Raw genomic sequence first — 14,062 nt, forward strand, 5'->3', positions numbered from 1 at the left:
TTCAGCTTGCTCTCGATGATTTGTCGTTTTCGTTCCATCCGCTCTACCGAGTTGGGGTACCTTCCCAAAAGCCGCATCGTCCCCATACTTCATGTACTTGGCTGCTTTCCAGATGTCGTCGTTATCCGCTAGAAACTCCTTCCAGTGGCTATTCTTGCGTTGTCGGATGGCATCGTGGTACTGCTTCGCCGCAGCCTTTGCCGTGTTTTCCAGATCTTTAGCATTCTGTCCCGCCCGCCTTGAGGCTCGGGCTCGATTTCTCCAGTATGTGTATATATGCCGCAGCTGTGTGAGGTCATGGGTCCACCACCGCTTTGCATATGGCGATGGTTTGGCTCTGGGTGTCAGTGCTTGGACTGCTTCCAGCACGGCCGATATCAACCTGTCCGTTTTCTGCTGTACCGTGTTTCCTGCTGGCCTATCTCTCAGCGTGTTCACAATCCTGCTATTGATCTCCTTCCAGGGTGCATTCTTGAATAGAAGTCTTTCTTCCTGTTTCGGCGCCGGGACTGAAATGTCGAACACCGTTTCTATCGTGCAATGATCTGATCCGTGCTCTGTGCCATGTACCGCGCATTTGATGGTTGCGTCTGCAAGCTCTTCGGAAGCCAGAACCAAGTCGATGGTTGTTTCGCAATCTCTGCCTTGCCATGTCTTCGTGCCCCTGCGGAGGAGGCTCCTGAGCATAAAGTCGTTCATAAAGTCAATGATCGGATCGGCCTCGCCCTGTCTTGCCACCGAAATATCGTCCCCTCCCCACATCTGGTCGTGCAGGTTGAAGTCGCCGGTAATCACCACATCCACCGTCCTCCCTGACCTCCGCCTCACCTCCATGATGGCCCTGCCAAGCTTACCGCAAATGTCCTGTAGAGCTTGGGCATCTCCCCCCGGTACGTATACAGACGCCAAGAAGACCAGACGATCTGGCAGTCGATGACCGCTGCCGTCACATCTGGGGACTCTATTGACACCTGCTCCACTTCTACCTCTCTGCTCACCCAAAGCATACTCCGAATCACACATCTACCTTCTCTCTCGGCCGTCGGTACCATCCTGACCCATCTGTGATGCCCCATCGGCGTGATCAATAGTTTCCTCTGGATCCGTCGCGCGTGGGGTTCTTGGATGGCCAGCACGGTTCCGTCTTAAATGTCTTTGTCGTTTATTAAGCTCTCATGTACCGGCCCTTGCTTCCCAACGTTCAGTTGCAACAGTCGAAATACGTTATTCATGCTGTGATGGATAGAGCTTCTGACAGTTTCTGCTGAATGACTCATGAGGACCCCCACACGGGACGCATCTCAGGATCGCTTCTGTGCATCTGCTATGGTGATGACCTTCTCGTGCACACTTGCCGCAGACTTGCGGTCGGTCGCACTGGTAGGCTTTATGGTTCGTGATCTGCTGGCAATTGCAGCACTGTTTTGGTCGGTCACGACGCTCAAACACTTTTGTGGTGCCGGACTCTCCTCTAGCCACGAAAAACCCTTCGCTAATGAATCGCCTGGCTTCGGAACGCTTCTTAAGGTATACGACCATCGAGCCGTACGCCTTGGGGACGTCTCTCCTGCTATGCCACGCTATCTTCGCGACTTCGGTGTCGTTCTCTCGGCCCAAGGTCTGAGTGGCCTCTGCTCGAACTTCATTTCTCTCATCCAATACCGCAATACAGCTAACGTTATCGACTCTGATGGGGTAGAGGTCATCTCGTAGGATCCGGGCCCCAGGGGCGAGTTTTGTTTCCGCTGCGCGTTTCACAATCTCATGCTCGTTCTCATCCCTGCAGGTGATCCTGACGTGGTGGGGATTCTTTAGGTCCTTAGTCACCGCTCGGCATCGCCACGTGGGATTATCCAGTTCGGAGCGGACTTCGTTCTCCACCGTCGCTCGGATCGTCCCGGCTGAGGGCCTAGCCTCATCTTCTTCTAGTCTTGAAACGTCAATCGTGCAGTAAAGCACGTCTGCAGGGTTCGGAGGAGCGGCTAAGGTTCTCGAATCGTTGTGGGGTAAGAACGATGTCAGTCGTGTGACGTCAGCATATGATCTTTGAGGTCCGTCCATTGCGTTCGTCATGGTAGTTTCGAGCTGCTCGCGGACGCGCTGCAGCTCCTCGGTCGTCTGATCCTTGATCTCTACCATCTGCTTGCCCATCTCGTGCACTGTCTGTTCCTGCTTTATAACAGCTTCCTTAAGTTCCCTGGTCATCTCCATCTGTTCCTTCAGCGCTTCCTGCAGCCTCTTGGTCTCCCTACGCGACTCCGCCAGGAGATCCAGCGCCTTCTGCAGCATTGCCCTTCCATCGCTGCTGCTGCCACTGCCGCTACTCTTTCGGGTTTCGGTCGGTCGGTCGATCTGTTCTTCGGCCGGTACATTTCGCGTCGTCTGCCGGGTAGTTTTTCGCGTTTCTTTGGCAGTGTCTTCCAATTGTCGCGCGGTGTCTCGGACCTTGCTCGTTGGCCTCACCATTCGACTCGGTCTCTTTGGCGTCGAAAAGGGGGCGTCATCCTGCTCCACTACGATCTCGGCCCCTATTGGGTCCGCCATGACGGGCAGTCTCCACCACGAATTTTCTCCCAACCAACGATGATTCTTCTGATCCCTTCGCGTGTAGTTAAAAATGCAGTGAAGTCTTCTCTTCCCCTGGCGACTCTCCTAGTCCTACAGTCCAAAATCAATTGTTCATTACTATACCATTATACATTGGAAGTGCGAGGGGGTCACTCATAAAGACCCCGCACCTGACAACACATTGTGTGAGAGAGTTGAACTTCGCGAAGCTGGGAGCACTAGCCATGTTAGGAAATGTAACGCTTGACTGATGAAGTGCGCTACTCCATAATAGGAAATGTAACGTTTGATTGAGAGTCACTCTATCGCAACATACCATAACATGCCTCGACAGCAATATTAATTCAAAAAGAATAAAACTTCATTCTTTATGCTCTCTAGACCATATAAATACATATTAGAATTAAGTTTAGCCCAATAATTAGTGGCGGCCTTGAAGACCTAACTCGCATTTGCCTACTGGATTAGGCTTTCAGGAGGTAGCATCGTTTTGCGCCACAAAGGCAAGTATAGCTATAAAGGTTACGACGGAGGAAGAGGCTAACTAATAAGAAGGTATATCATCTACTCTTAATTAAAAAGCCAGCTAGAAGCTTAACAACCCCGTCACATTTTCGGTGAAAGAGGATATACAGGGGTATAAGCCAATGAAAGACTGCGAATTTCTACTTTCACCGAAAGTGAGCTGGATAAAAGGGGTGTAGGCGCAGCATATTTATTGGTGGAGGCGCAGCCTAGTAGTGCTTTATGCTAGTTATGGCATAGCGTTAAGAACCCTCCCTGATCTAGCTGTTTGCTTCTGTAATCTTAGAGCCACTGCATAATAAAAGTCTCGAATTCTCTCATGAGATAACCACAGTGTAATCACGGTCAATGTTAAGATTACTGTTATAAGTATAAACGGTAAGAGCCAATCCGTGACTTCCATGGCGCCAGATTCTGTGGCTCGGAACGCAACACAGGAGAACAACGCCTGAAATTATCAGTACACTTGTCGTTAATATAAGAGCAGCAGAACGTACCGCTGTGAAATTACCTGGGACAAAAACCATGGCGAGAACTGTGATGGCGTAGATTGAAGCGCTATCTTGAGACATTCTGTAAGAAGTCCTGAGATTGATGGCGCTGTCACCTTGCGTGACCATATTAAACACCTGTCTTGGGATTAGATCCTGCGATTTACAACGGGATCAAACTCACCAATTGCATGGCCGTTTCCTTTCGTGCTTTGAACTGCTCCAACCAGCTGTTTTGGCATATATATGAATCGTGTATGTATTGAGTCGCTGCTTGTGTTTGACTTGCTGCTGTACCTGGCAGTCCTCGGCCAGTGTGATGACAAAATTGTTCATGAGCTTGGAGTAATTTGGCGCTGAGCTTCACGGCTGACCTTGAACGTGCAAGCCCTGTGTCTAGCAATTGCGATACGTAATGCAGCTCTCGCGTGATTGAAGATAGCTTTTCCCTCGAGTCAGAATCGTGAGCATCTCGGTTTTGCTTTCCACTCATTTTCAAGCTTTCTGAGTATTTATCGACCCGTCTGAGCTATCAAGCACGTTAGTGTCAGAGTTAGGTATATCCGTGAGTGGTTGAAAGAAGTACTTGGGCCATTAGGAAGTCCTGTGCCTCAGTAATGTGCTTAGCAGCCTTTTCCAAACCAATGTTGGAGACCATTGCGTATATAAGAAAAGGACTCTTTGCCAAGTCATGTCCTGTAACTAGCTGATTGTTAACAGGAACGGAACCAAGCTGTATCAGACCGATGAAAGAAAACCAGATGTCCTCATCTGGTGCCACGATTAAGTATATGGATGTGTCAGTGGTCACGGAATATGACATGTAGACAGAGCAGGGCGCCTTATTACACTCCGAGGCCGCTGTCTCTTCCGTTTTCTCTTTGTCGTACCATTCTCTGTGATGCCATCGTGGCTGTTGACAATGGAATTCTAAACGAATCATCAAGTCAGACAGGCATCACTATTCGCTTTCCCCACTTACCAAATATCTCACCGTTCTTAACAGTGTCATATTTTACTTGAGATACCGCTGACCAGTAGTTCGCGCGCCCAACCAGATCGAGCAAGAAGTTGCTGTTGATGTTATAATCGTTGAAGAGACGGGTAAGAAGAGTTTTCGAAATAGATGGCGTGTATTTATATGTTGCGCTGGAGTTTTTCTCAAGTTTGATGCATCTAGACGTACAAAATGGTTAGGCTAAGAACATAAAGCCAATCAGGTTGCCGGGGATATGATATACAAAGCCACAAGAGTCGGACTGTCTGCGTCTAGCTTGAGGGACTTGACCAGTCAGTAGAATACCCAACATCTGACGGGAGATAATTACATCAATTATCGCCTGGACTTGGGAGTCATGCTGGTCTCTACGATAATCTGGCATATACGTCAGTAAGTGACACTGACGGGGCACAGAACTCTGAAAGTACCTGTTTCGCTTTTGGGCCCCGAGACCGTCAGAACATCCACCCGAGAGTTTGACAAGAAGTTTTTTTCTTCATAGAGCACCGCGTGTACTTCTGATCGATAGGTATTGAGGATTGGATTTAGCGATAGATTGAGAGGTACTGGATTAGGGTTGGGTGATCTCGAGATTTCGTTAAGCATGTAATCCTCTCCCGAGATTGAAGACATCGTGTCGTTGTTAAGCACTTCATCTGATAGTGTATGAGGAATTCTGTTTTGTATAGAAGACATTCTAAGTGTTTTTATAAGAGCGATGCTTGCCGAAAAGAGATTGCGTTATTGACCAAGTTCTTCTTTCATGTAGTGATGAGGCGCGGGGAAGCAAACAATTGAATATGGACAAGGCCATTACTACTCGCCAAGTCATAGTTTTATAGACTTTAAACAGGACCCAGTATACAGGTTGCTGCGTATGAGTTGGGAGCTTATCTCAATGCTTAAGGAAGTGCAAGACGCGCTGCTTGATTTTCAACCTGTCAGGTGACTATTTCTCAAGGTATTATTGGACCATAACTGGTGGCGTTGAGGCAGGGAAACAGTTGCTGATAAGTGAGTAATTACGATTTGATGGTTGGCTTCAAAAGGTTGGTCTTACTATTCAGCTGGCAAGGTGTGAATTCTTCTGATTGGGTCTACTCCATGTGATGTAACATCGGTGTACTTCATATAAGACGCCCAATTGTAAATTCCAAGTCACGCGGTAAAATACTGCCGACTGGTACAATTCTTATGCTTTACGGTGTTTATTCAATGTATAGTTTACTCGGTGTAAGCATAGCTCAAGTGGTACCTTGCAAGGAACGGGGGAATCGCCCTCAGTGGTTCCTGGCTATCAGAAGTTACCTGCATACGATAAGCATAATATGAGGAATCTACCGTTTCGCGTCAAAAGGTTTGAGTAATAAGAGAAAGTCGTCAAGCAAGATGAGATACTTGAGATTCAGGCCGCAACATAGTCAACAGGGTCAACACGTTGAACCTCAGCGATGTACTGCTATACTTCTGGCTTAACATAAGACAGACTCTATTGATACGCACCAACTCTCAATTCGTACGCACCCTACCACATTCAGCCACATACTAGCCACAATGCCTCCCGATGTCGCCAATCTTGCAATTCGCCGACAATGATATCTCGTGTGCAGTATGTTCGCGACTGATAATAACAACGAATTAAGCAATGTTGAGAAGATAACCAATTGCCAGCTGACTGCAGGTGCTCCAGTAGTCCTTATAGGGCCGAGTCCTAGATGGTAGGACTTTGTAGGACTCAAAAGTCCTAGATCTCTGACCTCTACACTTTGTTCAAAGAGACTAACTACATAGAGCATTAGAATCCTGTTCACACGAGAATAGCCAAAGAACAAGAAGTAGATGGATTACAACAGCTTCACACAGCATCATTGTGTGACCTAACAATAAGCTATCGCCATGGCCTTTCCGATGCCGCCTCCGGCGCTTCCTTCAGGGCTTCCTGAACCCCGTGAAGCGCTACCAGTCGAATCAGCGGATGAATGTAGCGATTCCGATGACTGTGACGATTTCCACGACCATGACGACTGGGACGGTCAGCCTTGGGAGGTAGTCTTTCCCTCGGACTCCCCACTTCTGGCAATAACCTATGAGTCTTCTGGCGGACTCTTTGATGCCCTAAAGGGGTTCTGTATTGAGAATCGGATGGGTCTCATTACGTTACGAAGTCAAAAGGATAAGGCGAAGACAAGAACGATAAAATATGAGCTTGTCTGTGATAAGAGTCGGTACAATCCAAGGGAATCCACTGCCAAAATACGGAATACGACTACCACAAAGTTGGCCGCCAACTGCAAGTTTAAGATTATCGCTCAATCTCTCCAGACCAACAATTACGAATGGTCCATGAGAATTGTCAGTCCTCTTCATCGAGATCACAGCCGATCGAAAAATCTTACCGAGCACAACCATTGGAGAAGGTTAACAGAGGAACAAATGAATCTTCTGGTAGATCTTTGTCTTGACAAGACGACTTCCTGTCGATGCGTTCATAAGTAACTCTGTCAAAAGTGGCCAAAGATTCCTATTCGGAGAACCGATATTTACAACTGGCGATGGAAAGTCAACCAGACCAAACGTCACGGCTACGGCCCTGCCAACGAATTTGTACGGACGCTCTCTGAGTCGAAGAAAGTCTGGATATGGGGGCTAGACTGGATTGGGGATGAATTCCGCTTTCGAAATGCTGCTTGGGGATATCACAAAGGTGGCAAAATGTGGCAACAATTCTCGTCATGTCTCCAGATTGATGCTACATATAGTACTAACTGCTATAGATGCCTTTGGTTACTGTTGTGGCCTTATCCTCAGAGAATACATCTATGCCTATCTGTTATGGTCTACTCAATAATGAGCAAGTTGCTAGTTTAGAGTGGTTTCTCAAGCAGGTATCTAGGTTCCAACGGGCAGGCATCATCCGTCCCCCAGAGATCGTTATCACAGATAAGGACGATCAATCGCGTAATGCAATCCGTCAAGTCTTTCTCAATACGCAACTTCAGCTATGCGTCTTCCATATCAACAGCAACGTGGTCTGATATATCAAGAAGTGGTGGAAGAAAGCCAACGGCTCACTGGGCTCTGATATGGACGATGATCAAGACAATGCAGACGCAGCTGATGTCCAGGAGCTGGAGCGTGGGAATACCAAGGTCAAAGACATGAAGAATGCAAAGCTTGGTCCTCTTCCCAAACGAGTATTAAATACTCGTGCCGGTATGTACCTCCTCCGGAGATATATGGTATACACCAGATCGGAAGACGACTTCAATCAAGCTTGGAGGCAAATTCAACAGACCTTTCCACACCAGGAGCGAATTCTTAGATATCTCAAGGATACATACTTGCCCTTGAAGAGAGAATGGGCTTGCTACTATACTCGCTATTATCGAAATTTCGGATTGATTACTGCAGCACCCGCCGAATCAAACCATCATTCTCTGAAGACCTACCACCTATCCCTTCGGTCTGACCTCCCTGATGTTGAAGCAGCAACGGCTAGTCAGACAGACGATAAACGTCAGCTGTATAAAGACAAAATACAGCGGGCAAATACCACTATTCGGAACCAGTTCTCGGGAAGAGAATGGCTTGGCCAGTTGCCCTTAACTGTCACTCGTTGGGCATTAGACCAGCTGGACGAGATCCACAGGCTTATGGAATCAAGCGAGGTCTCCAAGAAGATGTTGCCACCTTGTACAGGCTCTACGAAAACTCAGTATGGCTTGCCTTGTGCTCACAGGCTCTTGGAGTTGGCTCTTCAAGACGAACCACTAAAGAAGGAAGGCTTGGATACATTTTGGCATATCAAACGATCACGAGATATTGACGATCCTCTTCTTCAAATAAAACGTCCTCCAATGGGGATACCTAAGGGTCGACCACGAAATAGTGAACCATTTGGCAACGAACGTGCAATCCCAGAACAAGAATTTGCCCCTCAAGGCTCAACACGAAGTGGCGTGCAGAGGTCGGCGCGTCGAAATTACTCCCAGTTCGAACTAGGACCAACTCTTGACGAGGAAGATGCAGCTGACTTACATGACCAACAACTTCGGCGAAAACGGCGTAAAGTTGCTGTTTCAGTAACAACTCAAGCTGCTCGTCAACAGGCAAAGAGAGAGGAAGATACGAACAAGCCAATTGAGCGGCATATTGCTCTTGAAGTGGAAGAAAACCCGGACATAACAGAGTCGTCGCCTGCAAAGGAAACGGGAAAAGAAAAGGTTGGGGATAGCATTACTGTTGCAACGGATTAGGAAGTTACCCGGGGTGGAATTTAATAAATTAAGGTAGTTCAATACTGCCTTAGCACCAAAGGTAGCTGCAGTTAAGTTAGGACTAGTCTTGTCTTGTTTTCCATGGTTGTGGGCCGTATTGTTGGAAATGGCGGAGACAAAGCTCACGGGGCGATGTCGGAGGCATTGTGGCTGAATGTGGTGGGGTGCGTACGAATTGAGAGTTGGGTGCGTATCAATAGAGTCTGTCTTTTATATAGGGTTTTAAGTCGCGCCAGCCTCATTCGATTTGGAATTTGGAGTTAGCTTGGCTGCCCTGGAGGAAAGTTGTCCTCGAGGAATAACCCGTGCACGCGGCCCGTCGACCCCATCCGATCGCCCGCTCACGAACCCCACAGTCAATGTTCAGCCAGAACAACAGCCAGACTGTAGGACTAGGTTCCTTCGTTAGGTCTTAGCTATCTTCGCGGAGCCGGCCGATCTGCCTAACAACTTGATGCTAACATAGTTTGCGGGGTAAAGCGTGCCACCGCATAATTGAGGAAACATACGACAGCCAATGATTGCCCATTCGCTTCCCCTCTGCCATGCCGCAATTGTACTCTCACACCACAGTGTGGCTCGCCGAGCCGCTTTTGAGTTGCTCGCCTGCACTTGTCATCTGTCACAAGTGCCACTGAACGCCCGATGGCCCTGTGCTTCCATCGCTGCGTAGTCGGCTGCCCGCCATCAAGCCCTGTTTGGTCAGTCTGTGCTGAGGGGCTTTTATGGCTGCAGCCGGTCAAGCAAGCCGTTTTGGGGGGGTTGACAGGGTTTCCATCAAAACCGAAAACGGCCATAGACCAAGGCTGTTTTCTCTCTCCTCAGAGAAGAAATAAACTCTGTTATCCATCCCTTCAGTAGCCCTAACGCCCACTACACGGTAGATCTATGCTTTCGGAACGGGTTAAATGGCACTGGAGCAATACTACGAATGTGCGCGAGGTGATCTAAACCAAGGCCATATTTAGCTTCTGTCTTTTCTAGAGGAACAGCACGCATCCGGGCCGAGTTGAATTTGGCCCATCTCCTTGTACATAAGGTCGTCATGCAGTATGTTCTCTTCCATTTTAAAATTAAGCCAATCAAGCCGCTTCCTACTTATTTGCAGCGACTAACGTTAGTAGACTAGGTCTGGTCTAGAATGCCTAGCACCATGAGATCGACATAAGACAAGCTTGTTTTTTCGGCTTTTCAGCGAGCCACATTTTCCAGGGTTCTGCCATAAGTGCCGACGGTTTACGGAGGTATTTTATAACTAAACAGATTATTAAATAGTACTATATTGCCTCTTAGGTATTTGAAATATGATATTACTTAAGTAGATACTCTTCTTAATACTAAGAATTCTACTAATAAAATAAATAAGAAATTACTACTTAATATAACAAAAGGCACAAACTATATTTTCAACAATAAATGCCACAGAGCCTTCTCCTGTGTTTCCTGTGAGGCATGCTTGGGCCTCGTTTTGGCTAGCTAATATGCAAGCCGCATGCCGCCTGCAAATTCTATCTACTTAAGCTGGTATCCTGGAAAGAGAGCAGCCAAGGATGGCAGACACACTGAGCTGAAATGGCCCCTTATGCGATGTGGCTTGATAAATCCAGTGTCAGAATCGCTTCCCCCTGCCCCATGGTTCGCTGTGGCTGGCTGATATGAACAGGTAGCAGTTCGATAAAGGAATTTGGCCGAAAGATAACTCGGCTGTGTAGAGAAAAAGAGTCAGCTGTTGGCTTTTAAGACACACAGCGCGCATGGCTGCCTGAGAATTAATAGCTTGGTTCCGGAGAGCGAATTGCGACGAAGGCTGGAAAGCCTCATTCTGACAACTAACTTTCGTATCTGACAATGTCTGGCTGAAGACGACATGAATGACCTGACTGGGCAAATTTCTATCTCAATAGTCTAGTGACGGAAATGTGATATTGTTTGTGGCGAGCTGAGAACGAGGTCTAGATGTGTTCTTGTGTCGGACTGAGCGAAGCTGAAGAAGTGGACCTTTGCAAGGAGAAGACTGTATGGGAGAGTCCGACAGTTCGACACCAAGATGATCAGTAAAGGTTATATAAAGAAGGCCACATCGCTACCAAGGGCCCAATATCTAACCACAAACAAGCTCAAAACACCAGACATTACATTTACACCAAACTTTATATTCTCATCTCTGAACAACATCCTAATCATGGCCTACCAGAAGAGAATCGTCGCCACCGGCACTGCCTTTAGCATCGAGAACAATGGCGTATGGACCTTTGCCGACGTCGACGGCAACGGCACGCAGGACCTCGTTTACATCAAGACGCGAAACACGGGCACCAATAAGATCGAGGTGCATGCTGTCAGCAGGGAGTCAGGCTTCCAGAAGTTCATCATTCAGACAGGCACCGTCTTCGACATAGAGGACAACGGCACCTGGCTGATGCAGGACTACACGGGCGACGGCAAGGCCGACCTTGTCTACATCAAGACGCGAAATACGGGCACCGGAAAGATCGAGGTACATGTCGCTGACGCTGCGTCCCGTTACCAGCGGTTCGTGCTCCAGACGGGCACTGTCTTCGACATTGAGGACAACGGCGTCTGGACTATGTCAGCGAAGGGAGACCTTGTGTACATCAAGACACGCAACACTGGCACCGGCAAAATCGAGTACCACGTCGCCAGCAAGGAGTCTCGATATCAGAGCTTCACCAAGCAGGTTGGTACCGATTTCGCCGTCGAGGACAACGGTACCTGGTGTCTCGCTCCACGAATCGGCAGCGGCCAGTTTGCCGACCTGTACTATATCAAGATCAGAAACACAGGCACCAATATGGTTGAGGCCCACGCGGTCTCAGCCCAGTCCGGGTTTAAAGCCCGCCTTATTGACACCGGCACCGGTTTCAACCTAGAGGACAACGGCACCTGGCTCTTGACTAACCATCTCGGGGACCCACAGCGGGCGCCGGATCTGACCTATATCAAGACAAGGGCCACTGGTACAAACAAGATCGAGGTCCATATCAACGAGGCCTGAATGGTTCATGATAGTCGTGCTGGATGATTTCAAGTCCCTCTTGTGTGTTTGCAAGCTGAATAACACGGTAGTTAGCTTACAATTATATAGTGAATTTAGCTGTATATCCTCCTAATCCCAATAATCCTGCCGATGGCCTTTAAGAATATCGGGAGGAGCTTTTTCTTAAGAGTGACTGCCTGCTGTATCGATGTCCTGTATATTACTCCCGACCTGGAGTACGGCACTTCTGCTCTACGTGTTGGTATTTACGTTGGAACTATGCTTGCTTGTAGGCTGGTGGTCTTCTTATGGCGGTTTGTGAGACAGGTGGTCAGTTACGTCTATAATAACCTCCTGGTGATGTTCACCCTTAGTCTTGTCGTCGAGACGTCCTGGCGATATGGTCCTGCACCCTTGAAACCTACTTATTTGCAGCCTTTTGATGGCACGAGTTTTTAAGAATCGTTGGAGAAAACCTCGTATTGAAATTACAGCAAAGAGAGTAGACGGTGTAAAAAAGCTGAAGTACGCGTTTACGCGTGTAATACGCCCGCAGACTGTCGATCGAAATGAGAAAACATAATTCACCGTAGTATGATCATATGGGAATAGACAGGAGACAAACGAAGACGTGAGAAATAAGCGGGGGTACGCGACAATTAAGGGTACACGACAATTAGGAATAGAAGAGTACGGACTGGCGACCAGGTGAAATATTCGGAGAAGAGAAACGCTACAAATTCAATCACTAAACCATTGAATACAAGTACAAGACGCGACAGTCGAGGAGAGATCAGACATGAAGTCAAATCAACTAATGATTTTAGTTACCTATGATTGGCTCTTGCCTAAGAGCAATGAACTCAGCAAGGATGGCACGGATCACCGTGTTATGAAACGGGCCCCGTTCAGCGATTTTGTAAACATGACCTGGACTGTAACGGGGCCCGTTACGAGTTTGAGGACCCCATGTTAAATATAATAGTTTTGATTGGCTTAGAACCCGTAACGGGCCCCGTTACCATCTAGTATTCTAGAGTAGACGGGCTTCCCATTGTTCAACACTGCAACGTGCATATGCTAGCTCTGGCTTTCCTAGTCCAGGGCTGCGGTGGATGATTTCGAAGAGGGAGGTGGATGCCATTAGCTCCTTTAGCTTTCTGAATCCGTAAGTGCGAGAGTCAAAATCTGGATGCCATTTCGTGATAAGAGACCCGACCTTCGAAAGAACGGCCCATCCCTCTTCATCTGCTGCTACTTCAACTGCTTCCCACAGTAAGTCAATTACCTCCTCATCAACCTCCCGAGTTTCAATCGTCAAAGAACCAACAGCTTGGGTGTCGATGGACGCCTCCTTTTCCAATCTACTTTTGACCCTTTTCCGCTTAGCCAGCAATGTGTGGACCGGAAGGGAGCTTGACGACGCGGATAGCCCTGCTGCGCTAGACGGCCCATCTGAGCCAACTGGTCGCGCAGCTTTTGTTGTTGGCATAAGATTTTCGACGTAAATGAACCTGTCGCAAGCTGTAACGAATGCTTTAGGAGTCTTGCGCTCTCCACAGCCATAAACGACGAGACCAGATTCGCGAATCCGTGAAGCGAGTCGAGTGAAGTCGCTGTCACTCGAGACAATACAGAAGCCATCAAAATTTTTGGAGTACAGAAGATCCATGGCATCGATTATCATGGCTGAATCTGTTGAATTCTTTCCAGTAGTATATGCAAACTGCTGCATCGGCTGTATCGAATTCTCGAGGAGAGGTGTTTTCCATCTGTTTAAGCCGGGACTAGTCCAATCACCATAGGCGCGCTTGACAAAAGCAGCGCCAAATTTGGCAATCTCTGCCAATATAAAGCACACTGCGTTAGGGCTGGTATTGTCCGCGTCGATCAGGACAGCGAGCTTGACGCTTTGTGCGACAGCAGCCATGCTTGCGGTTGATACTATTTGCAAGTAGTAAGTTGACTGATATGTCCCGGCACCGTTAACCTCACTTCCAAGCAGCGGCTGGAGTTGATACTTACCTAATAGTACTAGGCCGTGAAGGACACTAATAGGTGCTTGAAAAGGATAATCTAAGACTTTTGTCTATACTTGAGCAATTATAAATTACACTAAGCGCCTATTATATAATAGTTTAATGAGCTTAAAAAAAACATAACGCGTACACGGATAACCCAGCAACGTGCACGGGCCAGATTT

The 14,062-nt window shown here is 47.8% G+C and overlaps 5 protein-coding genes across 5 annotated transcripts; 3 read left to right on the top strand and 2 right to left on the bottom strand.

Moving 5' to 3' along the window:
- Positions 1–2,939: 2,939 nt before the first annotated feature.
- Positions 2,940–5,582, bottom strand: BKA55DRAFT_583684 (uncharacterized protein). The gene is made up of 9 exons (XM_046194240.1): positions 5,013–5,582; positions 4,913–4,959; positions 4,826–4,866; positions 4,567–4,760; positions 4,171–4,514; positions 3,769–4,113; positions 3,591–3,722; positions 3,125–3,541; positions 2,940–3,072 (listed from the first exon to the last, which is right to left on the bottom strand). The coding sequence occupies exons 1-8, from the start codon at positions 5,278–5,280 to the stop codon at positions 3,323–3,325; spliced, it is 1,590 nt and encodes a 529-aa protein (XP_046042685.1). The 5' UTR covers positions 5,281–5,582; the 3' UTR covers positions 2,940–3,072; positions 3,125–3,322.
- Positions 5,583–6,185: 603 nt separating this feature from the next.
- On the top strand, positions 6,186–7,404 carry BKA55DRAFT_209331 (uncharacterized protein). The gene is made up of 3 exons (XM_046185147.1): positions 6,186–6,193; positions 6,256–7,298; positions 7,359–7,404. Exon 2 carries the CDS (start codon positions 6,481–6,483, stop codon positions 7,078–7,080), a length of 600 nt encoding a protein of 199 aa, XP_046042686.1. The 5' UTR covers positions 6,186–6,193; positions 6,256–6,480; the 3' UTR covers positions 7,081–7,298; positions 7,359–7,404.
- A 150-nt stretch (positions 7,405–7,554) lies between these two features.
- On the top strand, positions 7,555–9,071 carry BKA55DRAFT_583690 (uncharacterized protein). Its single transcript, XM_046194241.1, has one exon. The coding sequence runs from the start codon at positions 7,668–7,670 to the stop codon at positions 8,838–8,840; it is 1,173 nt and encodes a 390-aa protein (XP_046042687.1). The 5' UTR covers positions 7,555–7,667; the 3' UTR covers positions 8,841–9,071.
- A 1,898-nt stretch (positions 9,072–10,969) lies between these two features.
- Positions 10,970–11,992, top strand: BKA55DRAFT_583694 (uncharacterized protein). The gene has a single exon (XM_046194242.1). It carries the CDS (start codon positions 11,044–11,046, stop codon positions 11,875–11,877), a length of 834 nt encoding a protein of 277 aa, XP_046042688.1. The 5' UTR covers positions 10,970–11,043; the 3' UTR covers positions 11,878–11,992.
- An 838-nt stretch (positions 11,993–12,830) lies between these two features.
- BKA55DRAFT_680658 (NYN domain-containing protein) lies at positions 12,831–14,002 on the bottom strand. Its single transcript, XM_046198223.1, has 2 exons — positions 13,885–14,002; positions 12,831–13,825 (listed from the first exon to the last, which is right to left on the bottom strand). Exon 2 carries the CDS (start codon positions 13,787–13,789, stop codon positions 12,893–12,895), a length of 897 nt encoding a protein of 298 aa, XP_046042689.1. The 5' UTR covers positions 13,790–13,825; positions 13,885–14,002; the 3' UTR covers positions 12,831–12,892.
- Positions 14,003–14,062: the final 60 nt, after the last annotated feature.

This window comes from Fusarium redolens (genome assembly GCF_020744475.1).
Source record: "Fusarium redolens strain MPI-CAGE-AT-0023 chromosome Unknown BKA55scaffold_24, whole genome shotgun sequence".
NCBI classification, from domain to species: Eukaryota; Fungi; Ascomycota; class Sordariomycetes; order Hypocreales; family Nectriaceae; genus Fusarium; species Fusarium redolens.